This window comes from Garra rufa, chromosome 21 (assembly GCF_049309525.1).
Source record: "Garra rufa chromosome 21, GarRuf1.0, whole genome shotgun sequence".
Taxonomy (NCBI): Eukaryota; Metazoa; Chordata; class Actinopteri; order Cypriniformes; family Cyprinidae; genus Garra; species Garra rufa.
Window position 1 is genome coordinate 21,596,009 of NC_133381.1, and position 26,884 is coordinate 21,622,892.

General features: G+C 39.5%; 1 protein-coding gene across 1 annotated transcript in view; it reads left to right on the top strand.

The window, feature by feature from the left end:
- The window catches only part of ush2a (Usher syndrome 2A (autosomal recessive, mild)), a 356,033-nt gene that overhangs the window by 195,524 nt on the left and 133,625 nt on the right, over window positions 1–26,884 (top strand). The window contains exon 40 of the mRNA XM_073826569.1: window positions 14,913–15,541. Within this exon, the coding sequence (XP_073682670.1) occupies window positions 14,913–15,541 (629 nt within the window). The remainder of the gene's footprint in view (window positions 1–14,912; window positions 15,542–26,884) is intronic.

Sequence of the window (26,884 nt, forward strand, 5' to 3'; positions counted from 1 at the left end):
TACAGTTCAGTAAAAAAACTGCAACAACTGCAAAATACAAACAATGAAAGACTTAGTGACCCTTTATATTTTCTCAAAATATCCGACTCTCAAAGATCAGACATATTTATGTCGATTACACTATATATATATATATATATATATATATGTGTGTGTGTGTGTGTGTGTGTGTGTGTGTGTGTGTGTGTGTGTGTGTGTGTGTGTGTGTGTATTTCTTCCTCAAAGATGGTCTATTGCAAAACAGTTTCACTCTCTCTATCTCCCTTTCACCCCTCCCCCCTGCACTCTCTCACTCAGACTGTAATTCTGTGGTGACTGAACACACACACATAATGACATTCAGCCTGCTGAGTGACAGCAGGTTTCTGATTTATTTTTTTAATTTTCTTTAATTCATAGAAGCTTGTATATAATTTATATTAACAGCACTTGCTCAGAATGATAAGATCTCTGTGTGAAAAAAGTTTTAAAGAGTTTGGATGCTGCACTTTAAAGATATAAAAAAAACTACGCTCATCTTTTTTACTATATCTTTAAAAAATCACCACGTCAACACCGTTCAAGATATCCCAAATCCGCTCGCAATTTAACATCTTCAGAATCTTCTCTTCATGTTAAAAAAGTTTGGTGTGAAAAGCTTGTTGTTCTTAGAAGTAGTGTGAATTTGTTTACAGCCTGATTTTTCCAAAAATCCACATTCAAATCAAAATAGCCGGCTTCCTGTTGGTCTTAGCTAATGAGTTTGATTTAGAAAGTTATCCAGATTGATGAGAACAATATATGTACAGAGTTTGGTGACTGTAGGAAAAACTAACCCCCCAACTTTTGTCAAAAGATGGCGCTATAGAGTGCCTGCTCCACGCCCATTTATGACCTTTCGCCAGTGTCTAACTATCCTTAATATTGATGTGTGTGTTGAGTTTCATGAAATTCTAAGCATGTTATCTGCCTCGAAAAGACAGGAATCTAATTTTAAAGTTTGACACGTTGCCATGGCAACAGCATTCGATTTATCATCGACCCCTTTACATATTCTTATCGGCCGTGTTTTGACATGATTTTGATGAAGTTTAAAGAAAATCGAGTAAAATTAAGAGGCTGATTTCAAAGCATTTTGAAAATGACACACTTCCTGCTCCCAGTTGGTGGCGCTATAACTTTGACTCATAATAGTCACATTTATGGAATCGGCATCATACAACGAACAAACTGGTGAAGTTTCATCAGAATCAGGCAATGTGTGCAACAGTTATTAGACACTTCATGTTTCTCATTTCTCGCCATAACTTTGTCGCCTTGCCACGGCCAAACCGTTCGAGATATCAAAAATCTCCTCGCAATTTAGCGTCCCCAATGTCTTGAGATCATGCTAACCGAGTTTGGTGACAATCCCATGGAATTCCTGGGAGGAGTACGTTAAATTCCAGAGCATGCGCTTTTTAAACAGCCCTAAATATCTCACTTCCTGTCAGGTGGAGCCTATGACATAGAGTACAAAAGTTGTTTGGCTCAGTGAGATCTATATGTGTACCGAGTTTCATATCAATACATGCAAGTATGTGTGCGCAGTACATCAAGTTTTCAAACTGTGTTCCAGGGGGCGCTGTAGAGGCCCTGAACCACGCCCGGGTCCCAGCCTCTGTGGCGTCCTGATGGCCGCAGATTCCGACGTGTGTGCAAATTTTCAAGAGTTTTTGAGTATGTTAAGGCCCCCAAAAGTGCCCGGAAGGTGTAAAAAAAAAAAAAAAAAAAAAAAAATAAGAACCCTTAGAAGAACAATAGGGCCTTCGCCCTTTTGGGCTCGGGCCCTAATAATAATCCTTAGAAAAACAATAGGGCCTTCGCCCTTTTGGGCTCGGGCCCTAATAATAATAATCCTTAGAAAAACAATAGGGCCTTCGCCCTTTTGGGCTCGGGCCCTAATAATATTTATTAAATAATAATGAATAAATATTTTAATATTGAATATTTTAATAATAAAACTATGTAAATACTTTGGGGCATTCAAGTGATTGAAATTCAGTGTAAATCTGTCGCAAATGCTCTAATGTATGTGAATATTTATTAATACTTTTATTTAATTTTTTAAAAAAAATTATGTATTAGTATTTAATAAATATCATTATATTTTTAACAAATTTGAATACATATACACTACCAGTCAAAAGTTTTTGAACAGTAAGATTTTTAATGTTCTGCTCACCAAGCCTGCATTTATATTACCCAAAGTACAACAAAAACAGTAAAATGTAAAAATATGTTTACTATTTAAAATAACTGTTTTCTACTTTATTATATTTTAATTTGTAATTTATTCCTGTGATTTTAAAGCAAAATTTTTAGCATCATTACCCCAGTCACATGATCCTTCAGAAATCATTCTAATATTCTGATTTGCTATAAACAGCATTTATCTGAAATAGAAATCTTTTGTAACATTATAAATGTCTTTATCATCACTTTTGATCAATTTAAAGCATCCTTGCTAAATAAAAGTATTAATTTCTATAATTTCTTTCCCCCAAAAAACGATGACTAACTTCAAGCTGTTGAATGGTGTAGTGTATAATGTTACAAAAGCTTCTTATTTCAGATAAATGCTAATCTTTGGATCTTTCTATTCATCAAAGAATCCTGAAAAAAATGTACTCAGCTGTTTTAAATATTGATAATAATAATAAAAATGTTTCTTGAACAACAAATCAGCATGTTAGAATGGCTTCTGAAAGATCATGTGACACTAAAGACTGAAATAATGATGCTGAAAATTTAGCTTTGATCACAGTAAATTTTTTAACTTCTTAAAATATATTCAAATAGAAAAATATTTTGAAATTTTCGAAACTTAAGATTAAATAAATGCAGGCTTTGTGAGCAGAAGAGACTTCTTTAAAAAAAAACATTAGAAATCTTACTGTTCAAAAACTGGTAGTGTATTTAATAACTAAATTTTCTATGAGCAAAAAAATACTTTTTGAGTGCCACTGTTTGTTGATACTGGAAACACTGGAACATCAGATTAATTTATAAGTCATTTATTTAATGTGACTGTATGTGTATGTAGTACTGTGCTTTGTTGAGGACTGCAAAAAGGAAACTGGCACTTTCATGTATGTACTCTACCATATGCCAAAACTGCCATGACCCAGCATGCACCATATTAACAGCTTTTCTAAAAGTCGCGCTAATCCCAAACAAGCGGCATGTAAAATCCCGATCAGCATGCTATATAAATCAAAACCATCCTCCTCCTCACTTTCCATCTGCATGTATCTGGCAGCAGAAATGAGCCCTTCACTCTGGCTCTATTTACACATCCCTTTCTTTGCGGCAGGGGTGATGACTTTGAGAACAGGTGGGCATTACCAAGAAGGAGAGAAATGATTGTTATTGTTAAAGAGAAAAGCCCTTTATTTCTTTTCCGAAATGGGCTGTGAAGAGCCTCGGTGCGGCATATTCGGCTCTCTGCGGCAAGATTATGGGGAAAGCATGAGTTTTAGTGGCTCCTGGCACTGCTAATAAACACTCTCACACATATCATCAGCCGCCCCATCAACGTGAAATAGTACCCGGCAAAGCCGCACTAAATTAACAGTAGGAAAGAATTGAGGAGATTCTTCAAAATAATGTGGCCGGCCGCATGATAAAGGAAGAGGAAAGGATGGGCAAGGTGAAATAGGAGGAGAGAAACGTATGTCATATTTTCTTTAGCTCTTTTTCTTCTTTGATAGGGTCCCAGTCTGCCCGCACGTCTTCATCTCTAATTTAGAAATCCCCTCTAGAGAGAGTTCTCCACCTCTGTGTGAAATGTTCACAGCAGCACACACTATAGGCTGTGTGCAGGAGCTGCCCTATATAAGATGCGCACAAATAGTGTCTCATAAATACATGTACATATTTAAAGTATCATCTTATGCCATCTTATTTCGATTTAACATTGATTTTCTGTTATTTTATGGTTATTTTATATTTCTTTAATTTCATACATGAAGAGACGCATATTTTGTGACAGCAATTCCCAACTAGAGGTATTTGGAAAGTTTGAAATCTCTGGTTTGGTGAATGCTTGAGTCTTAGCGGTGGTGGAAACAATTGTCTGATTTGTCTGTTTGGCTCCTTTTGTGCTGCGGTATGTCAGAACACTGCTAGAAATCTCCTTAGTGAAGATGTATGAGCATTTTAAGTATTCAAAAGGCCCTCATTCCTCTCCTTTTTATCATTCCATTAAGATTTTATAACCATCTTTTTAATGTAATTCCATCCATGAATTTTTACCCCTTAGACTTGACAGGCGGTTCTGTGAACATAAACTTTGCCATGTAAAAGAGCTCTTTCCTCTGTCTTCTCTGTCTGTGCTGAAGCGCATGAGTCTGTGTGCTGGAGTGACATATACATAAAAGGATTTAGAGGGGCATTTTTTGGGCACCCCATTTTTTTTCTGGTGAATCTGTTGTATAAAAGACCTTTGTGGTTTAACTTACATTTTCGGAAAAGTATTTTTACCACCTTTGGTCTTTCTGTAGTGTTTCTAGTTTTTTTTAGGTTACATAACTACAATGACACACTGTTAAGTTCATTTTTGTAAATTTTGTAAAAGTGTCATGTCCAAAATTATTCATACTCTTCTCAATAATCATTAAAAAAAGCCTGTATTGGCTATTACAGCAATCAAACGCTTCCTGTAACTGCTGACCAGCTTTTTTCATGTCTCCACTGGTATTTTTGCCCATTCATCTTTAGCGATGAGCTCCAACTCTTTCAGGTTGGAGGGTCTCCTTGCCATCACCCTGATTTTTTAGCTCCCTCCACAGATTCTCAATTGGATTTATGTCAGGACTCTGGCTGGGCCACTGCAAAACGTTAATGTTTTTTTCAGCTAACCATTTCTTTACCACTTTTGCAGTGTGTTTTGGGTCTTTGTCATGCTGAAATGTCCACTGGTGCCCAAGGCCAAGTTTCTCTGCAGACTGCCAGATGTTGTTGTTGAGAATTTTGATGTATTGCTCCTTTTTCATGGTGCCGTTTACTGTGATTAGGTTCCCTGGTCCACCGGCTATACAAAAACCCCCCCAAAACATTAGGTTCCCACCACCATGACAGTGGGGATGGTGTTCTTAGGGTTGAAGGAGTCTCCTTTTTTTACACCAAATGAAGGCTACATCATTGTGGCCAAACAATTACATTTTTGTTTCATTTGACCATAAAACAGAAGATCAGAAGTCTTCTTCTTTGTCCAGATGAGCATGTGCAAATGCCAAGCGGGCTTTTGTGTGCCTTATCTGGAGAAGTGGTGTCCTCCTTGGTCTACCTCCGTGGAACCCAGCAGTGTGCAGTGTCCATTGGACTGTCTGCCTTGAGTTGCCACCAGCAGAGCCCAGATTCATTAGGATGGCCTTGGTGGTGATCCTTGGATTCTTTTTTACCTCTCTCACTATCCTCCTGGCCAACACAGGTGTCACTTTTGGCTTCCGACCACATCCTCTGAGATTTTTCACAGTGCAGAACATCTTGTATTTTTCAATAATACTGTGCACTGGAGCCACTGGAACTTCTAAACATTTAGATATGGTCTTATAGCCCTTTTCTGACTTGTGAGCAGCCACAATGCGCAGCCGCAGATCCTCAGGGTAATTAGGATGCTTTAGAACAGCTTGGACTATTTGGAATGGTATAGAACTTTGGAATTTCCCATATACTGTGACAGTTTGGTCAGGTCAAAGGGTCTGAATAATTTTTGGTCCCAAATTTTTATCAGTTTTGCTGGTAGTTCAGTGTATGAAGAATTTTTGGGTATAATATGTCAAGTTTACTTTTATTTTGCTATCCGCACTTACATAAATTAACTATAGTGTCCTGCACCTACTAGTAAAAAGAATATTAAAAAATATATCTGGTGTCTAATTATTTTTGATTTGACTGGATATATAATTTCTTGTCATTTTTTGAATTTAGTAAATTTAAATAGGATCAACCCCAAACCTTTATTGTTTCATCTTGGGTAATAGTTTAACCAAAATTAACATTTACTTAAAATTTACCCACCTTCAGGCCATCTTATACAGAAGATGTGTTTGTTTGTTTTATCAGAACAGAGTTGGAGAAATTTAGCATTACATCAGTTGCTCGCCAATGGATCCTCTGTAGTCAATGGGTGCCACCAGAATGAGAGTTGATAAAAATATCAAATTATTCCACAAGTAATCCACACAATCTAGTTAGAGAAAACAAAAATAACTTTATTCAATAATTTCTTCTCAGGACGCATGCATGTGGTGCTGCTAATGCACAGATTTACAAACAGTTATAAACAAATATGTTGTATTTTTTTATTTAAGATTTATTTTTTGGGCATTTTTGCCTTTATTGTTATAGGACAGATCAGTAATGACAGGAAGCAAAGTGGGAGAGAGATAGGGGGCGGGATTGGGAAAGGTCCTCAAATCGGGATTCGAACACAGGACGTCCGGAGCGCTGTATTTTGGCGCGTTGCCCACAAGGCTATCGGCGCAGACAAATATGCTGTTTATTTTGAAGGTTGAGGACAACAGGGGACCGACTTTTTTACTGGAGGAAGCATTTGTATGAATTATGGACTCATAATTTGGCCAGAAGCAATGGTTTAAAGTTAAAATGCCTTAAAGATGGATTTGTTTATTAAAAACATGCAGCTCTCCTCGCCACAAGACGTTAGTTAAAAGACTGGAGTCGTTTGAAATATATTGTCACCTGTTTGGACATTCTGATGGCACCCATTCACATAGGATCCATTGGTAAACAAGTGATGCAATAGTACATTTCTCCAAATCTGTTCTGATAAAGAAACAAGCTCATCTACATCTTGGATGGCCTGAGGGTGAGTACTTTTAAGCAAATGTAATTTTTTGGTGGAGCTTTTTCTTTTAATTATCAACCCATTTGTAGATGCAAAAATGTTGTGGGTAGAACAACCACAGCTGTGCAGTTCACCTTGAAATAAGTTACTGTACAATAGAGTACACTTCATCAAATATTAGTTCAAAACCAAAAGAAATCTTTCAGAAATAATACTCGTGAATTTTTTTCTTTTCCTTTCAATCTTCTTTCTGCTAAACAGCTTCTTGAAAGTAGCATACCGACATCCGTCCTAGTTGACATCAGCCACGCTAACCTTCAAAGCTATCATATTGTCACAAGGACCTCTACAATGCTAAAAATAATCCTCTCTTTCCTTCACGTTCCCCGGCCCCCCCCTCCTTGCCTTGTCACTTGATTGTGTTATTATTATGCTAACCAAATCCTTATAAATGTGATTTAAGGCTTGGCGGCCCGCGCTCTTGTTTTCTCTTCTGCTGTAGCGATTTATAGTTGCCCAGGAAAGGCCTCTCTAAGTATTCCAAATGTCCTGAGATTACAGCTGTTGCCGATGCCTGATTGAGGCCGACTGCTGTTATTGCACTGTGTTCTTGCTTGTACCCTGAGAGCAGTAAAGCATCAATAAAATCAAAAGCACCTGCATCTTAAATGAAATTTCAATTGAAAAACTTAACAGCCCTTCAAATTGCGGAATTTAACGCAGACCAGTAAAGCTTAAATAACACTTTGCCTCTGCAGACCGAAAGACCGGGCGGCTGAGCCGAGGAAGGAAGGCTGGCCGGGGATGAAGTAAGGAGGGGTGGTTCGCGTTCAAGGTGACTTGATTGTCTCATGTGGTAAAATTATTTACAATTAAGGAATTTCTCCTGAGAGCCACATTGGATTTGCCGCCGAGCACCTATGCAGGCGTTTTGCGGTGGCGGCGGCAACGGCCGTGAGCTTTTTCAGTATTCATGGACGCTCCTGAACCTTTGTGGTAATTGAATCAGTTAGAGTGCTGAGTGGAGCAAGCATAAAAACCTGTTAACCCAAAGGTCAGATCTGTGCATTGTTTATTTATCAGGAGGGAGAGCGAGCGAAATCGGCAGGGCCCCTTCACAGACACAGTAAAAAATTACCCCCAAAAATAACAGCTACTAGATGAATGGAGAAATCTGGGTCGGAATCATAAGCAGCGGCCGGCTGTGTGAAGTGAAAATGGATGAAGCTTGAGTTAGGGTTAGGGATGACTAATGAGAATTAAACCTCTGACGCCATTTCGTAATCAGAGTTATTATGATAAAGCTGATCTATTTAAAAAAGGTCACTTTATTTAGATAATGCAGTGCATTTAATTGTACTACATATCGAACACACTCAGGTTTATCAAACATTAGTGAGAATGAATTGCTCCGGCTGATAGCTCTGTTTATTTGTACCTACTGTTTTGGTGTCCGAATTATGCAGATCATTTAATGAAACAAAATCTGTGCTGAACACAATTTTCGTAGTGTGAGCAGGTCAATTCTAAATGTTTTGTTATGGAAGATGCGGCAGACTTTACAATTTGGCATACTTTATCACTCGTTCTAGACGCACAAAAAATTAACTAATAGTTATCACTATTTTTTGTATTACAAGTTTTCTAAAATGTCAAGTTTAAGTATGCAAATGAGACATTATTTAATGAAATATGAGCTAATTTGCATATATTTCTAGCACAAAAATCTAAACACTGGATGAAGTCAGTTTCAAAATTCTTGTTAAATTTTTCTGACATATTAGGGTCCAAAGTTTTTACAGTATCTCATTTGTCACAACATAATTCTAAAAAAAAAAAAAAAAAAAAAACAGAACAGACAGGAGACACTATATTTTTTTAGCATTTTGGGGGGAATAAAATGTTGTACCAAGCAAGTTATATATGAACAAATCACTCAGGAAACCTTCAGGATATAGACAGGAATAAAAATGTAAAGTTTGGTGTGTGTGTAAGCGTTAATAAAGTGGAGATTTATGGCTCAGTTTAGAAGAGAAAACTCATTTTGAGAAAACAGCCTTTAAAAATATGCATTGTAATTTAAATCTATTGACACAAATAGATAAAGTGCTATAAAAGAAACACTCAACAGTGTTTTTTGGATGTTTTCTTAGCACTACTGTAGTCTGAAAAAACACTTTATGAAAAAACAAAAAGCCCAAAATCTTGATAGATGCATGAAAAAACAACGTTTTTGCCTGCAGTGTCTCCTCTTAAAAATGCTGAAAGTTTGCGCATCTGGATGTTTATTATACTGCTTTCCATCATGAATAGAAAATGTTCACTACCATTCAAAATTTGGGATTGATTTTAGAATTTAGAAATTCTGAGGTTTCCTACACTCACCTAAGACTGCATTTGTTTAAAAATACAGTAAAACAGTGAAATATTATTGCATTTTATAGTGTCTGTTTTCTATTCTAACCCTAAATCATTTAATATTTTGATTTGGTGTTTAAAAACACTATTATTATTATTATTCATTAAAAAAACGGCATGTAATCTTCTGTAACATTATAAATGTCTTTGATTTCACTTTTGGTCAATTTAATGCATTCTTGCTGAATCAATGTAATCATTTAAAAACTTCCTGACCTCAAACTTTTAAATGAAAATGTACACATGAGTCTAATTTACATTGCAGATCTGTTTTAGTGCATTTAGCATCTGGATAAGTGGATTGTGGGTGCTTAGTGGATAAGATGCAGGGGTTTGCACTTAAATAACGTTCAATGGTGCCACTCTATAGTGAATTTGCTCCATCTGTGTGCTTCCTCTTTGTCATGTCCCTTTTTTTCATTATTAGTTTTTTTTAAGTCATTATCTTGATGCTTGTTGCGGTGGCCGCTGAGCTTTGTGGAGAGAAAGCGTACATGTAGCCGGTTATGTCTCCTCTATACATAGTGAGTCAGTTGGGAGGTGATGGTGATGGGAGGTGGAAAGTGGGCCATCTGTGGGGAGACATCAGCAGCCCAGCACGGCAGAGAGAGAGCCAGTCACCTTGATCCACACGCCCTTGCCGGTACGCCATTACCGTGCTACCGTGGGATGTAAATGGAGGAGGAAAACATTACCTTCAAATGAGCTTTCATAGGGCCCAAATATCAATCAGACAGCCCAGGCTACAGAGCAGACAGGAGACGCTTAAAACGCAACAAAACAACTTCACTTCAATTACCACATCTCATATATTCCTCTAACTGCTTTCATTTTACCAAATGTTCGAGCTCTTTTACTTATCATTCTTCAGTTTTTTCTGGAGTTTCCTAACAGTTCTGTCAGAAAAATGGTATGGGAAATTACTGTAATGTAAATCTGCATCCATATATCGGGCCTCACGGAATGAGCACAAAAAGTGCAATAAACCAATGTGACATTTTGGATCAGCATTATTTTGAAACCCAATAGCACTGCTCCACATAGCAAATAAAGACAAATCATCAAAATAGTATTTTCTCGATTTGCATTTCCTGAAGGAAATGCCAGTGCTTGCAAAGCAGCAAAAGAAGGTGTTCAGGTAATCTTAGGTTTTAGGCCCCAGCTGTGTTTAAATGAAATGCTAAGTATGCGTCGGCACAAAAGATGATGTTTTGATTTTTTTTTTTTTTGATAAACAATGAAAGTCAATGTGATTTAATGTTGTTTAGACCCCAACATTCTTAAACATTTATTTTCCTGTCCCTTAGAAGAAAGTAAGTTACTGTAGATACCATTTCTGCCACTGAATAAAAAATAAAAAAAAAGGTAATTGCGACTTTTGTATCTCACAATTCTGACTTTTTTTTCTCAGAATTGTTAGATATAAACTCGCAATAGCGAGTAATAAAGTCAGAATTGCGAGATATAAACTTATAATGTTGATATAAGCAATTGCGAGGTATAAAGTCAGACCTAATTTGACTATTTTCTTAGAATTACATAATATAAACTTGCAATTGCGAATTATAAAGTTAGAATTGTGAGACATAAACTCGCAATTGTGGGAAATAAAGTATTTTTTTCTCAAAATTGCGAGTTTATATCTTGCAATTGTGACTTTTTTAGATTTTATAGCACGCTTCTGCAAGTTAAGTCAGAATTGTGAGAAATAAACTCGCAATGCTGAGAACATATCAGTCTTTTTTTCTCTCAAAACTGGACTTTACTAAACTGGACTGTTTATATCTCACAATTGAGAGAAGTCAGAATTCTGAGATACAAACTCACATTTGCGAGATTGAAAAATGTCATAATTGCGAGTTTATGTCAAACAATTCTGATTTTATTTCTCACAGTTGCAAGTTTATATCACGCAATTCTGACAATTTCTTGCAACTGTGATTTTATATCACACAATTCTGAAAAAAGTCAGAATTGAGTTTATATCTAGCAATAACTCGTAATTGCAAGTTTATGTCACACAATTCTGACTTTATAACTTGCAATTGAAAGTTTATATCACGCAATTCTAACTATTTCTCGCAACTGTCATGCAATTCTGAAAAAAAGTCAGAATTGAGTTTATATCACGCAATTCTGACTTTATAACTCGCAATTGCAAGTTTATATCACTTAATTCTTACTAATTGAGAGAAGTCAGAATTCCGAGATACAAACTCACATTTGCAAGATTGAAAAAGTTTATATCACACAATTCTGATTTTATTCCTCACAGTTGCAAGTTTATATCACACAATTCTGACAATTTCTCACAACTGTGATTTTATATCACACAATTCTGAAAAGAAGTCAGAATTGAGGTTATATCTAGCAATTCTGACTTTATAACTTGCAATTGCGAGTTTATATCACTCAATTCTTACTATTTCTCGCAACTTTGTGTTTATATCACGTAATTCTGACTATTTCTCACAACTGTGAGTTTATGTAATGCAATTCTGACTTTATAACTCGCAATTGCGACTTTATATCACACAATTCTTACGTGATATAAACTCACAATTGTGAGTTATAATGTCAGAATTGCGTGACATAAACTCGCAATTGTGGGAAAAATAGAGTCAGAATTGCAAGATATAAACTCACAATTTTGACTTTTTTGTTCTACAGAATTGCAAGTTTATATCTCGCAGTTGTAACTTTTTGTAAACTCGCAAATTTGATTTTATAGCACGCTATTGTGAGTTAAGTCAGAATTGTGAGATATAAGCTTGCAATTCTGAGAACATATCAGTGTTTTTTTTTTCCCATTAAAACTGGACTTTATAAACTCACAATTGTGAGTATATATCTCACAATTGCAAGAAAAATGTGAGAATTCCAAGATTTTATCTTACAATTCTGATTTTATTTCTCACAACTGCAAGTTAATATCACGCAATTCTGACTATTTCTCGTAATTTTAAGTTTATATTATGCAATTTTGACTTTATATCTCACACTTGCAAGCTTATATCACATATCTCTGACTTTATAGCTTGCAGTTGCAAGTTTATATCACGCAATTCTGACTATTTCTTGCAACTGTGAGTTTATATCACGCAATTATGACAAAAAATGACATAATATTCAGTTTAATTAATATTAGATTCAAAACTTACTGTTTTATACTGGAGATACTGGCCAAGCCATCAAGCATGAGAGAGGGATGAGTGCGTGGGGATGCTGGCATGTGTTTTGGTATATGCATGTTTGGATGTATAATTATGAAAATGACCCAAGCTGTCTGGGCCTGAAGATCCATGAAGGATTTCTTGACGTTAGTGCTGCCATGGCGGCTGTTGTTGTAAGCACTCAGAGAAAATGACTGGGCAGGAAACTTAAGTGATTTCCACCAATTCACTACAGACCCTTCAGAGGTTCGCCTCGCACATCGCTGTTATCCCTTAGCCACATCACCCCAACGAATAAATCCATAAATATAATTTCATATTTGCTTGCGATATGCAGCGGCTGACTCCGTCCTCTTTGGCAAATGAGCTGATTTGCACACTGCCTGCTCTACATTTTAATCCAGAGAATCAGGCTGCTCCAATCAGACGGTGTCCTTGTGCTGTCAGTCTCAATGCTGTGCTGATAGAGAGGAGCTGCGTCTCTCCAGATCATGGAGATCGACCAGACTCATCATTCTTTTGTTTCAAATCATTTAAAGCCAAAATTAATTGCAATATTAAGATTAAGAGATACATGCATAGATGGATAGATGACTGTGGATAGACGGTAGGGCTTTCAAACGATTAATTGCGATTAATCACAATCAATCACATTCAAAATAAGTTTATATGTAAATAGAAATACTTTTTATAAAAATATAACTTTTATGGCTTATAATATATATACTGTTTTTCTTAAATGTACACATCCATCTGTGTGTATTTATATATACTGTACATAATAAATATACACAGTACACACACACATATGATGTAAACACAAACTTTTATTTTGGATACGATTAATCGTGAAGAATCATTTGACAGCCCTAATAGATGGGTAAATGGAGATATATATGATAAATATTCTGTATCTTGATATTATTATATTATATTATATTATATTATATTATATTATATTATATTATATTATATTATATTATATTATTGTTGCTGTTGTTGTCGTTGTTGTTATAAATGATAAATCCTTAAATCTGGAATGAATTGAATATATGTATATAAATTAATACATATATTTATATTTATAGATGCATTATTTATTGTTAATAATAATAACAATAATAATTTATACAATAATAAATACAATAATAAATAAATACATTACAGTGATTAATATTCCATCATAATTATTAATTACAGTAAAAAACAGTAATTATTTTTTAATTTAAAACCATTTCATATTTTTATTTTTAGAATTTTAGCATAGTTCTATTAAAAAAAATTTAAAGATTTTAATACTTTAAATACAATAAGAAAAATTGTGTTATTTACTAAAATACATCCTTCAAGTGTATGTGTGTCTTTTATACATCATTAGTGGCAACAAATGTAATTGCAAAAAATATATATTATATTTATTATATTATATTATATTATATTATATTATATTGTATTATTGTTGTTGTCATTATAAATGATAAATCCTTAAATCCAAAATGAATTGTATTCAATAATAGTAATATTTTTTTTTTATTTAAGAATATCTGTTATATTTATGGGTTTTATAGTGTTATTGATTATTGTTAATAATAATAGAGAATAATAATAAAGAATCAGAAGAATAATAATAAGAAAATGTGTTATCATTTTTATCTTATCTTTTACTAAACTACATCCTTCAAGTGTGTGTGTGTGTGTGTGTGTGTGTGTGTGTGTACCTGGTATTCATCACGTTGTGGGGACCAAATGTCCCCACAAGGATAGGAATACCAGTAGATTTTGACCTTGTGGGGACATTTCTTAGGTCCCCATGAGGAAACAGGCTTATAAATCATGCACAATGAGTTTTTTTAAGGAAGTAAAAGTGTGCTCAATCTCCTGTGAGGGCTAGGTTTAGGTGTAGGGTAGGTGTAGGGCGATAGAAAGTACGGTTTGTACAGTATAAAAACCATTACGCCTATGGAATGTCCCCATAAAACATGTAAACCCAACGTGTGTGTGTGTGTGTGTGTGTGTGTGTGTGTGTGTGTGTGTGTGTGTGTGTGTGTGTGTGTGTGTGTGTGTGTACCTTGTTTTTGTGACATATCAGGACACAAATGTGTGTAATAACATGGGTATGACATAGGTATTACAAGGAGAGGGTGACTTATGAGGACATTGCCCATGTCCCCACTTTTCAAAAGGCTTATAAATCATACAGAATACGTTTTTTTGAGAATGTAAAGATATGTACAGTCTCCTGTGAGGGCTAGGTTTAGGTGTAGGGAAGGTGTAGGGTGATAGCAAATATCGTTTGTACAGTATAAAAACCATTACGTCTATGGAATGTCCCCACAATTCACAAAAAGTGTGTGTGTGTGTGTGTGTGTGTGTGTGTGTGTGTGTGTGTGTGTGACAAATTTAATCATTTTAATTATTATAAATGAGTTATGTTAATTTGTTATTTATGTAATTTATGTTATTTATTATGAATTATCTTCTTTCTTCAGGCCCAGGATCTGTTGACCCACCTGTACTCTCTGACATCCAACCCAGAAGTGCTTCTGTCTCCTGGTCTCCTCCATCCCAGCCCAACGGCATCATCACCCATTATAGCATCTACCAAAACCACCAGTTAAGTGCCAGTGTACCAGGAAACATCACCAGCCACACTCTTTCTCAGCTGATACCCTATCAGCAGTACAACATACAAGTGGAGGCCTGCACAGCAGCCGGCTGCACTATTTCCTCAGAGTCCCACACAATACGCACCCCTCCAGCCCCCCCAGAGGACGTCCCTGCCCCACAGCTTTACTCAGACACCCCCACATCAGTGCTCTTGTCCTGGGCCCCACCACATTATGCCAATGGTGAACTTGACGGCTACACCATTGAGAGGAGAGTCTCTGGCACACAGCAGATTACTACTGTGACGTCTTTGCAGCCCAATCAGACTCTCACTTACCTAGACAACTCAGCTACACTCAGCCCCTGGACCACTTATGAATACCGCATTGTGGCACACACAAGGCTGGGTGGATCCAATAGCAGTGAGTGGGAGAAAGTGACCACTAGACCTTCAAGACCTGCAGGACTGCAGCCGCCTCATGTGCTGGTTTTGGGAGCAGAGTCAGTACAGGTACATCGAAAGTCTGTTTGCATGTTACTTAAAGAGATTTTATTTGTAGAATAAAAATACCCCATGATTTAGGGTGTGTTCACACTTGTCATGTTTGGTTCGATTAAAACGAACTCTGGTACGATTGCTCTGTTAGTGCGGTTATTTTGAGTAAGTGTGAACGCTGCCCTTCGAACCCTGGTGCACATCAAACACGCAGACCGAGGCCGCTAAAAAGATGGGTCTCGGTCTGCTTCCAAACAAACTTTGATGCAGTTTGAATGAAATATGAATACAACATGGACCAAATACTTCTAAACGAACCAAAAACAGGAAGTAATGACAAGATGCGACAATATGTGTCATGATTTTACGAAGGGAACAACTGGTGTATCCAAAACAAAATGAGCAGAGGGCAAATATGGAGCAACAGTGCAGTAAAGTGCCTTTTATGAGCTCTTTGTGAGTCCGCAGGTGGTGAAAATAAAATTGTGTACATGCAACAATGAGCTCACTTAGTCCTGCAGACAGCAATAGGTGTATTCGACTTAAAGCGGCCCTGAGCTGACCAATCAGTAAATGGGTACTTTGATGTCATACACCCGCAGTGCCGCTTTAATTCGAACGCAACCTTTTCCTTTTGTTTGGAGTGTTCGGTGAGTTCCGTCACGAAATATACGTCATTCAACACGACCAATTAGGTTGTGAACGCATCACAATGCTCTTTGGTTTGGTATCTTTGGGTTCGCTGTCAAAAACGCCAGTGTGAACACTAAGCGGACCAAGTCCAAATGTATCATTTTCCTTTTTGGTCTGGACCAAATTAACCAAACGAACCAAACTACAAGTGTGAACAGGACCTTACTCACCATCAAGCCATCCTAGGTGTATATGACTTTTTTCTACAAGACCAATACAATCTGAGTTATATTAAAAATTGTCCTTGCTCTTCCAAGCTTTACAATGGTAGTAAATGGGTGTTGAGAAGTCCGATAAAGTGAATCCATCCATCATGAAAACAAAATCCACACAGCTCTGGGGGTTAATAAATGCCTTCTGTAGTAAAGCCTTCTGTAGTAAAGCAATGCGTTTGTGTAAGAACTTTATAAACCGTAATCTCTAGTTTCTTCCGCGTTCGTCACTGCGTTCGCCTACATCCTACGTTATCCGCTGTAAGGGGCCGTTCACATGAAGCGTCTTTTGCGCGCGCAAGCTCGTTATTTCAAATGGAGACGCGCGGCTTGCGCGCGCATATTGGAAGCGACGCGGTCGCGACGCGCACGCGGTGCGACGCGCTTGTTTTTTCCAGGCGCGTCCGCGCCGCATCGATTTAAAAACATCTCAACTTTTCAGAATGTCGCAAGCGCACCGCAGGTCATGTGACATGAACCAACCAATCAGCTTCCTCACGTTTTTCCGTTACATTGAAACCTCAGCAGAAACATAGAGGAGCAGCTCATCATTGTGGTCCAGGGATTTCCTGAACTTTATGATTTGTCAAGCCCCCATTATTTTGACGCTAATAGAAGAAACAATGCATGGTGACGCATAGGCTTGGAGCTAGAACGCAGCTGATGGTTGCTTAGAAACGGCAGACGCTTCCGGAGCGCAAGCGCCCGAGCGCTTTGTTGATAAGGAAGAAAGAGGCGCGCCTTGCGTTTTCCACGCGTTTTTAGGCGCGACATGTGAACGGCCCCTAATGCTACCTTTGTGTACATGCAGACGACAGTTAGCGGAAGCTAGCGATTATGGTTCATAAAGTTGTAAATATGGATATTTTTCTAATTCAAACACATCGATTCAATTCAGAAGGTGTTTATTAACCTCTTGAAACTTTGTGGAGCACTTTTTATATGGACGGATGCACTTTATTTGACTTCAAAATCTCAACACCCATTCACTGCCATTATAAAGCTTGGAAAAGCCAGGACACTTTTTATATAACTCCAATTGTATGCGTCTGAAGACACAAAGTCATATACACCTAGGATAGCTTGAGGGTGGGTAAATCATAAGGTAATTTTCATTTTTGGCTGAACTATTCCTTTAAATAAACGTGTTTGGGTGTCTCTCAATCCTGTCCCACCCTCCTGTCAGCAGGCTGTAGTGCCTTATGCCGCCTTTTCACCAATGAGGTGCAAATGAGGTCTTTGCTGTGATTGTTAGTGAGAAGCTACAGTATTTCTTCCCATTAATGCCACGCCCAGAGCATCCATCATTATTCCAGTGACACCCTCATGCTCTGAGAACATTGATACGCATGGTTTCCAGAGCTCATTATTAAGGAACAGCCAATTAAGACTGTCAGAGTATTGTGGGAACCCCTCATGAATGTGCCCTTGGTCATCTAGGTCAGTGGTTCCCAACCTTTTTTACTCCGGGGCCCCCTCTTTCTCTGGTCAATTTTGCAAGGCCCCCTATCCTGACATGTCCTCTTATACTGTACTTCCACTGTAAAAAGTATTTAATTTTTAGACCTCTTTTTTATCAACAAAAACATTTGTTTTGCCTTATTATTCTTCCACTGCATGTTTAAAAAACATGGGTGCGCCTGTCCAAAACTCTATTTCAAAATAGAGCCCTACAATCTTTAGCTTTTTTTTTTCAGAAATTGTTCTTTGTTTTAATTTTTCTGATAATCGGATGATATATTTATATTTTTTGGCAAACAAACAGAGGTTTACTTTAAAATTATATTCAGTTAAAAAGTTTTAATAATAGTAGTATTTTTTTCTACAATTAAGTGGTTAATTGATCTGAATAAATCTTGTTCCCTTACGGAGGGAACTCTACGCTGCGTCCTGGTGGACACTATGGGAACCTTCTTCAGCATGACCGGTTCTGAAACAAATGTATAGAACAACGACAGTGAACTTGACACTGGCCGGCGCCAGCCTATGACATCATCATCAGGCGCCTGCTAGTATAAAAGCAGGTGCCTGAGAGCACATTACCATCTTTTTGTCTTCAGAGTCCTCTGTTCTAAACGAGTGAGTACAGCGATGCCTAGAGAAAGAAAACTGTTTAGGAAGTGTGCGGATCCGTGTCAGAGAAATCTGACACTTGATGACGCACACGACCTTTTGTTTGGTGTGTTTAGGTGTAAGAGCACGCGCGCTCGGCTCTAGAAGAGCGGAGCGCGTTCATTGTGAGAGTTTCACTTTGAAGAAACTCCGTTCTCGTCTGGCCCTTTTCTCGAGGGAATCGGGCCATCCATCTGCCCCACGCTGCTCCGGTCCCGCCACAGCTGAGGCTGCTCGGCGGCTGAGATTGCGGGGCTCTCGGGTGGAGCTGGCTGACGAGTTTGAGAGAGCGTTTAATCGCTCGCGCACGTCAGCCGGAGACGAGAATGCGCTGCTAGCGGATGATGTGTTGTCTCTCACATCCTCCGGTTCTGCAGCGAGTGCTCTTTTGGCTTCAGGCCAGGGCGAGCAGGAGGTTGAAATGGAATAAATATGAGCTCGTTTGAGCCCATGCAGCCTCTCTGCCCCGCATATGAAGAGTTGATGTCTGTTATGGACCGCGCGGCTGCCCGCTTGTATCTGCAGTGGAAGCCCGCGAGGGAAGAGGCCGCTCTCGGCAGACTAGACGAGCGGCTTCTTCCGGGCCATGACAAAGCCAACTCCTGTGAGCCTCCCATTCCTTCCTGATCTGCTTAAGAGATCGAGAGGGAATGGGACAGGCCATATTCAGCCCGCATTCACAGGCATCGGCATGTGAATCATGCTGATGTCGAGGGAATGCACGGGCGCGGATATGTGACGATGTCTCTCGCTGACGGTTGCGAACTATCTCTCAGAGCGAGGGACATCGACCCTGAAGGCTCCAAAGGCACATATGCGGCAGTGGCCGGTGCTCCTCTGCACACGATGGCAGTGTTGCAAAGGCGCACCAGGCTGATCTGCTGAAAGATACCGAGCCCCGGGGGTTTGCATCCCTTGCCGGTCCACGCCTCCACCTAAAACACCGGGGGCCAGAGACGAGGCCAGGTCGCCAGTTTGGGGCTACCTGCCCCTTCCTTTTCCCCTTGACTCCGGGGCTGGGCCAACGATGAGACCTAGGCTCCATCTGTTGGCCCGGTATGTGAACACTTAATAAAATATTCAAGCGTGTATGTGTATGTTTTCTTTTGTCTACCAGCTCCGCTTGGGTGTTTACTATTGCAGTTTCGAGCTCCTCTCGAGATCTACTGCCACCAAGTGCCGAGTGTAGCCAGGTCTCCCCTCGTTTTATAAAAGAAAACAGTGTGTAGAGACCTCCACTCGTAGAAACCCCCTCGTGGGTTAAGCGTTGTCAGGTTTTGGAACCTCCGCTAGAGTGAGCTTGGTATAGACATGATCCAACATACATATACATACGAGAATAACCCTCTTGAGCGTTGTCAAGCTGCTTCAGGCGGAGTATCGCTCTGCCGAAGCCTCCGCTCACTCAAACCCTGCTAAGAGTAATACTCTTTTTGCATGAGTGTGGTCAGGTACCTTCCCTGTGTATTTTCATATACACATATGTGAGACCTCCACTCTTGGGAGTTTGTGTGCTAGGGTGAATAGAGCGTTGTCAAGGCTCCCTCTCTGAGAGAGAGGTGTTTTACTGGAGCCTCCGCTCTCTTTAAAAAGCCCCACTTTGAAGTAGAATTGAGTGTAGCAGGCCTAGGAGGCCTCCTCTCTGCGAAGTCCTCTGTGAAGAGAGACATATAAAGATAATACTTCTTAGCGCTGAATGTGGCAGGTCATTTTTAGACCTCCATTCATGAGAGCTTTTTACTGGGTCGAGTGTTGCTAGGCTCCCTCTACGTGAGGTGTTTCTGTTAAGCCTCCACTTCCCAGAAATACAGGCCGGGAGAACACAAGGTTAAGGCAGCTTGTGAACTCTTTCCGTGGACCTGTCACTACAAGCGGTGAGTGTAAAACAAAGTAGGCCTCCCTTCTATGAGAGGGCGTGTATTCAAAGGCCTCCACTCGATAGAGCTTCCTCAGTTGAGCGTCGTCAGGCTTGTTATGTTCGAGAGCTTAAAGCAGGGGTGTCAAACTCAATTTAGGGTGAGGGCCGGATGAGAAGAAATGTGACCATGTGCGGGCCGAATCTCCTTTTTTCATAGAATCTCCTTTCAAATCATAGTGCACCAAATTACAAATGAATTTGCAAAAAAATAAAAAAGAAAGAAAGAAAGAAAACTAGAAATACACAATATTCTGTAAAAACTGCATTAAATAAGTCCTCAGAAGAAACTGTTCATTAACACTCGTATTCCTTTTTGGAAAAACAAAGTTGTCTAAGTAATGGCAAACAAAACCCTTTCCTTTGAACATTAACATTATTTGTCAGATACTTTTTAGTAATAAGAAATAACAAATGCTAAAGATTATGTGTACAGACAGTTACATTAAATATGAAGCTATATGCTACAATATAATTTACAAACTAGAAAAACACTTGACAATTAAAAAATACTGCCTTTAACATATTTAAGAACTCAAAAGCTTATATGTAAAAAATAATGGTTAATTCTAACGAAAAAAATACTTTGGATAGGAACAATAAGCAGGCACTAGAAATTAGAACTTTAACAAATTTACATCTAGAATGCATTTGTAATGCATTAGGTTTGACAAACGCACGTATACATGCGTACTGAGATGCGCAGATGAGCACAAACGTCACTCGAATCCGCAGCTTCAAATAAATTGTCCGCCCCTGTATATTTCTCTGATTTAGCTAACTGCACCCGATTCCTATTGCAGTTATTCTATTCTAATTCTTAGTTTTGCATGATGATATGATGAATGGATGGTTCATTTTAACAGCTGATCTGATCACACACTTAAATACGCTTAATAACTCGTGCTTTTAAAACAAATCCACGCTGAAAAGAATGACGTTAACTGACATCTGGACGTGACTCTCCGCAATCTCTGATGAAATCGGTCAGGTTTTCTCTATATTAGAGCCGTTCTGAACTTACTATATGAACGCATACTGGATCCTTGGACTAAAAGGGGTTCACCAGTATAAGAAATTTCAGATGGTAAAATTCTGTCTCTTTTCATTTTTAAGGTATTATTTTAGTTGTAATGTACAGAATAAAATTAGTAATCAATAACATAATATAATATGTTATTTTACCACTCGCCTCGCGGACGGAGCGGGCGGGGTAACGTTAACGTAAACAGTGCATCAACATCAGCAACCAGCTACGTCGTTAACGTTAGTCCTCTCATCGAGTGTTACAGAGAAAGCAATGAATATCTTAACATTGTCTTTCAGCTGATGGTTTAAGTCTCTTGCAAGGTCCCCAATTCTTTCAGCCACTGTATTTCTTGACAAGCTAATACTGACAAAAGCCTGTTTTTTTTTTTTCTCAGGACACACAAGCTCCGCTGCCTTTACCATACACGCGAGTGCTTGCCACACATCTCTTCAGTTAGCCGACGTGTTCGAAATTTGATTTAGGCGCCGCTTTAGAATGCGCATGCATGTTAGCGGTTCCTGCTGAAGCGCAATAGAAGCAAAATGAAATTATCAATAATAAAATAAAAATGAATAAAACTAAAGACGATATTGCCGCGAATACTCGTACATAGACTTTATTTAATACTACTACTACTACTAATAATAATGATAATAAAAAAAGATTTAATATTAAATATTATTGTTCAAAGCATTCCGCGGGCCGTATTGGACGACTTAGTGGGCCGTACTCGGCCCGCGGGCCGCATGTTTGACAACCCTGGCTTAAAGCCTCCTTCACTGAAAGCTCCGCTTCCGGATTCTGCTATCACCCGGGTTAATACAAGCTAAGTGATAGCACAGTGTAATAGGTCTCCCTCTGTCACAGCCAACAGTACTGAGACCTTCACTCTCACAGTTATAGCAGCTGGCAGGCCCATGAGTGCCTCGCTGACTATTTTTTGGGGGAGTGCAGTATTCCACTCACCAAAAACTAGTGTTGTAGGCTTCTCTCCTTGGAGATGTAGTCTCGGAGCCTCCACTACACCGAGCTAAATGATAAATGAGAATTTTTCATTATTGGCTCTGACTGTGAGTATCTGCCTTTCTTGAGCGTCGAGTGTAGTCAGGCCTCCCCTCGCCTAGAGTGTTTTACCTGAGGCCTCCACTCTGAAGAGTTTCCTAGGGAGAGCGTCGTAGGCCTCCTCTCGCTTAGAGAGTCTTTCTGCTGAAGCCTCCCCTCTCCAGAAGCTCCGCTTTCAGGCTCCGCTATCGCCTAGAGACTGCAAATCTGGTGATCCTCGCTATGCTCAGGACACCTACTCAAAACCACATGTGTGGTGTTTGCTCACGCGAAGTCTTTGGGCATTCTCTAAAATCCACGTGAGTGGTAAGTGCACTGTTCAGGCACTTCACTAAAATCCATACTCATGGTAAGGTCCCTCCCGTAAAGGCAGGTTCCTTTCTCCCATGGACCATGCAGGGTTCCTCCGTGTCCATTCTCTGAGCTGGTTTTTCTCAAAAACCTTTTAGTTTTCCAGCTCCAATTCAGATAGCGCTGCTAGCAGGATCGAGTGTCGGGCCTCCTCAGGCCTCACTCTCCAGAAGAGCTCCAAAATGAAGGTATTTCTGTCGCACAGGCTAGTCAGCCTCGCGGATGACCTTCAAGGCTAGAGTGTAGCTAGGTCATGAGACCTCCACTCTCAGAGTTCTTCCTTGCTAAGCACGGAGGTGTGTAAGGCTCCCTCTTTAGAAAGCCTCCACTCTCCAGACTCCACTCAGGCAGTACTGTCGTTTAGGCTGTTCAGCTTCGATGAACGCCTGCAGTGTTGAAGTGTAGTAGGTCTTGGGACCTCCACTCTTAGAGTCCTTCTGCTGCTCGCAGAACATTGCCAGCCTTACTCACAGAGTGTTGCCAGGCTTCCTTTCGGCGAAGCCTCCACTCCTCGGGAAATCTCCACTTAGACAGGCCTGCTGCACAGGCTATTCAGCCTCACAGGCCGTCGTCAGTGTCAAGTGTAGTTAGGTCATGAGACCTCCACTCTGTAGATTCCCTCTGAGCAGAAGCTCCACTCGGGTAGTTCGGGTTGCATAGGCTATGCAGCCTCACTGAATACCCCCAGTGTCGAGTATAGGCTTTTTCCTCCGGGCGTGAGTGTAGCCAGGTCTCCCCTCACTGAAGGGCTAGTGAGACCTCCACTCCTAAGAGCTGGTGGACTGAACGTTGTCAGGTTTCCTCTCTTTTTTTAGAGAGTCTTCTGTGAAGCCTCCGTTCTCCAGAGGCTCCGCCTCCAGTACTTCTAGGCGTGAGTGTAGCCAGGTCTCCCCTCACGGCAGGGTTATTTGAGACCTCCACTCCAAAGAGCTAGTGGATGGAATGTTGTCAGGTTTCCTCTCTTTCAGAGAGTCTTTTATGAAGCCTCCATTCTCCAGAAGCTCCGCTTTCAGTACTTTCAAGCGTGAGTGTAGCCAGGTCTCCCCTCACTGGAGGGTTATTTTGAGACCTCCACTCCTAAAGAGCTAGTGGATGGAATGTTGTCAGGTTTCCTCTCTTTCAGAGAGTCTTTTATGAAGCCTCCATTCTCCAGAAGCTACGCTTTCAGTACTTTCAAGCGTGAGTGTAGCTAGGTCTCCCCTCACTGGAGGGTTATTTGAGACCTCCACTCCTAAGAGCTAGTGGATTGAATGTGTCAGGCTTCCTCTCTTCTAGAGAGTCTTTTATGAAGCCTCCATTCTCCAGAAGCTCCGCTTCCCCATCTATACCTGTAGCACTGAATGTTGTCAGGTCCTTAGAGCAGGCGTTCGCCCTGCCGAGACCTCCATTCCCTAAACTCCGCCCCTTATGGTCAGGGCGTTTATGAGCTCCTTCACTTAGAGAGCTAAGTGTAGTAGGCTTCCTCTAGGCCTCCACGCTTGAGAGTTGCGTGCACAGGTAGCCGGGCTAGCCGTGGCAGGTCACTGGGCCCCAGCGACTCTCGCTGATGCAGGGGTGATTTCCTTCTTAACTCCTCATTCAGTCAGTTTGATCACCTATCCCTCGGCATGGCGGCGTTGGTATAAGCGTTCCCATAGTGTCCACAAGGACGCAGCGTAGAGTTCCCTCCGGAAGGGAACGTCTCGGGTTACGTATGTAACCTTAGTTCCCTGAGGACAGGGAACGAGACGCTGCGTCTCGTGGCCATGCCTCGGGCCCTGCACATACCTCCGTCAGACAAAAAGATGGTAATGTGCTCTCAGGCACCTGCTTTTATTCTAGCAGGCGCCTGGTGATGATGTCATAGGCTGGCGCCGGCCAGTGTCAAGTTCACTGTCGTTGTTCTATACATTTGTTTCAGAACCGGTCATGCTGAAGGCAGTTCCCATAGTGTCCACCAGGACGCAGCGTCTCGTTCCTTGTCCTCAGGGAACTAAGGTTACATACGTAACCCGAGACGTTTTTCTCCGGTCTACCGGTGAGGAGCACCTTCAAATCACATTCTGTTAAGTTTCTCTTGCTTGCTTTTTCGTTTGGTTTTGCCAAAGTGGAGTCATTACCATATTAATACGGGGGAGGAGGCAGGGAGGGGTTTTGCACTCGTGCATGTGCGCTCAATTTCACGTTAATTTGGATGTACAAAGAGATATGCGTGGAATTTCGCGTACGCAGTGTTTCATACATCTGATTTTTTTACTGCGTACGCACATTTACAGCTTTGTCCGTACGCTATGTTTTAGTATGAATTCAACGCAAGTCTTTGTACATGAGGCCCCAGGTGTCCATTTGGAGTGTCCAAATGACTTTTTTGAGAGGACGCCTAGACGTTTTTTTTTTTTTTTTTTTTTTTAAAGCTTACAGAAACTACATTTTGGGAGTATCATCCGCAAATTTGAATCAAAGCATGATCAGACATTCGGCTTTATCATTTACCTTGTTTTACTCTGTTGCTATACTTATTTTGAGTTATTATAACTCCAGAGTAACAAAGTGTCAAATGTCTAGTTTCAATCAATACCAGATTTATGAATATAGACCATAGGGTTCAAGAGCTACAGACATTTTTATTTGGGTAGGTCGTCTTTCTGTATTTTTTTTTTTTTTTTCAGGTATTTGTTGGAAGAATAGTATGTAAGACTGAAGACAAATACTAACAACGAGACAAATTTTGACTGAAGACAAATACTAGCAATGAAAAGCAATATCTAATATATAATATATAAAACAAATGTGAGCCAAAGAGTTCAATTTGATTATAATACAACCATAAAGGAAATACAAGAAACCAAACCTATAAACTGATACAAATTAATGAAATTTGAAGGGCAAATTTATAAAAAAGGCTGTATGCTTGATTTTTTTTTTTTTTTTTCTCATTCAGGTTAGAATGAAGTTGCCACTGGAAGATATGTAGGCCTAGTCTTGAGGTATACTTGACAGTGATGATATATTTCAATTTGTATTCAAACACAATGACAGCAGGAATGTGTGAGAGTTCAGAAAATACAAATGAACCAAGGAAGCAATGGACACGGGACAAATAACACTGTCAGGATGAGTTTTTCTCATTTATTATACCACACCTGACCCCCATCCTCATTAAAATGTCAGTGTTTAACACCTGCTGTAAATTTCAATTACACCATATGAGTAAATCTATGATCAAACTAAACAGAAATACAGTAATAAAACCAAAATTAATGACGCAGCAAATGTCAAATAAAGCAAAATGACAAGGTACAACAATTTAGGAAGTAGTCAACAGGTGCCATGTTGGTTAAAGCAGTGTCTTGAGGTACGTTTCCCGAAAGCATTGTTAGCCAACTGTGGTTGCAAGCTCCATGGCACTCTATTGGAAAACAAAAGAACTTACAATGGAACTTGCTATGGGAAACAACCTGTTTGTTTTCATTAACTGTTGTCACGTGGATTCTGTTCTCCCATCACAACAAAGCTCTGTGATTTCTCTTTACCTGCACAGTCTTTCAGACCTCTGTCAGGAGTGAACACCTCTTTAACACAGAGAAGACGAGAAAGAATAAGGCAGGTATCTTTGAAGCTAATATTTTTAGATTGTGACAGAGGTGAATTACCTTAAAGTCTAGTCACATCTCATAGTTTTGTTTTATTTTGTTTTTCTCTGCAGACAACAGCAATTCATTTTCTCAATTTTCTCTTTACCATCTTTGCAGACCACTAAAGGAACTTGAAGAACGAGATGCTCCCAAGAGAATTACTAAATGGAAGACCCGAGGAAAAGGACAACATGAAAACGATTACAAATTCTAAAATTCTAAATGTTCATCCTAAAACAAATAATATTTTCTCTTCAAAGTCATCTTAAGAATCAAGAAGGACATACTCAAATGTTACCAATGAAGCAGTTCTTCATCAAAGGTGTGTAAATTGTTCTAAGTCTTATGCTGATGATACACTGGGCAACT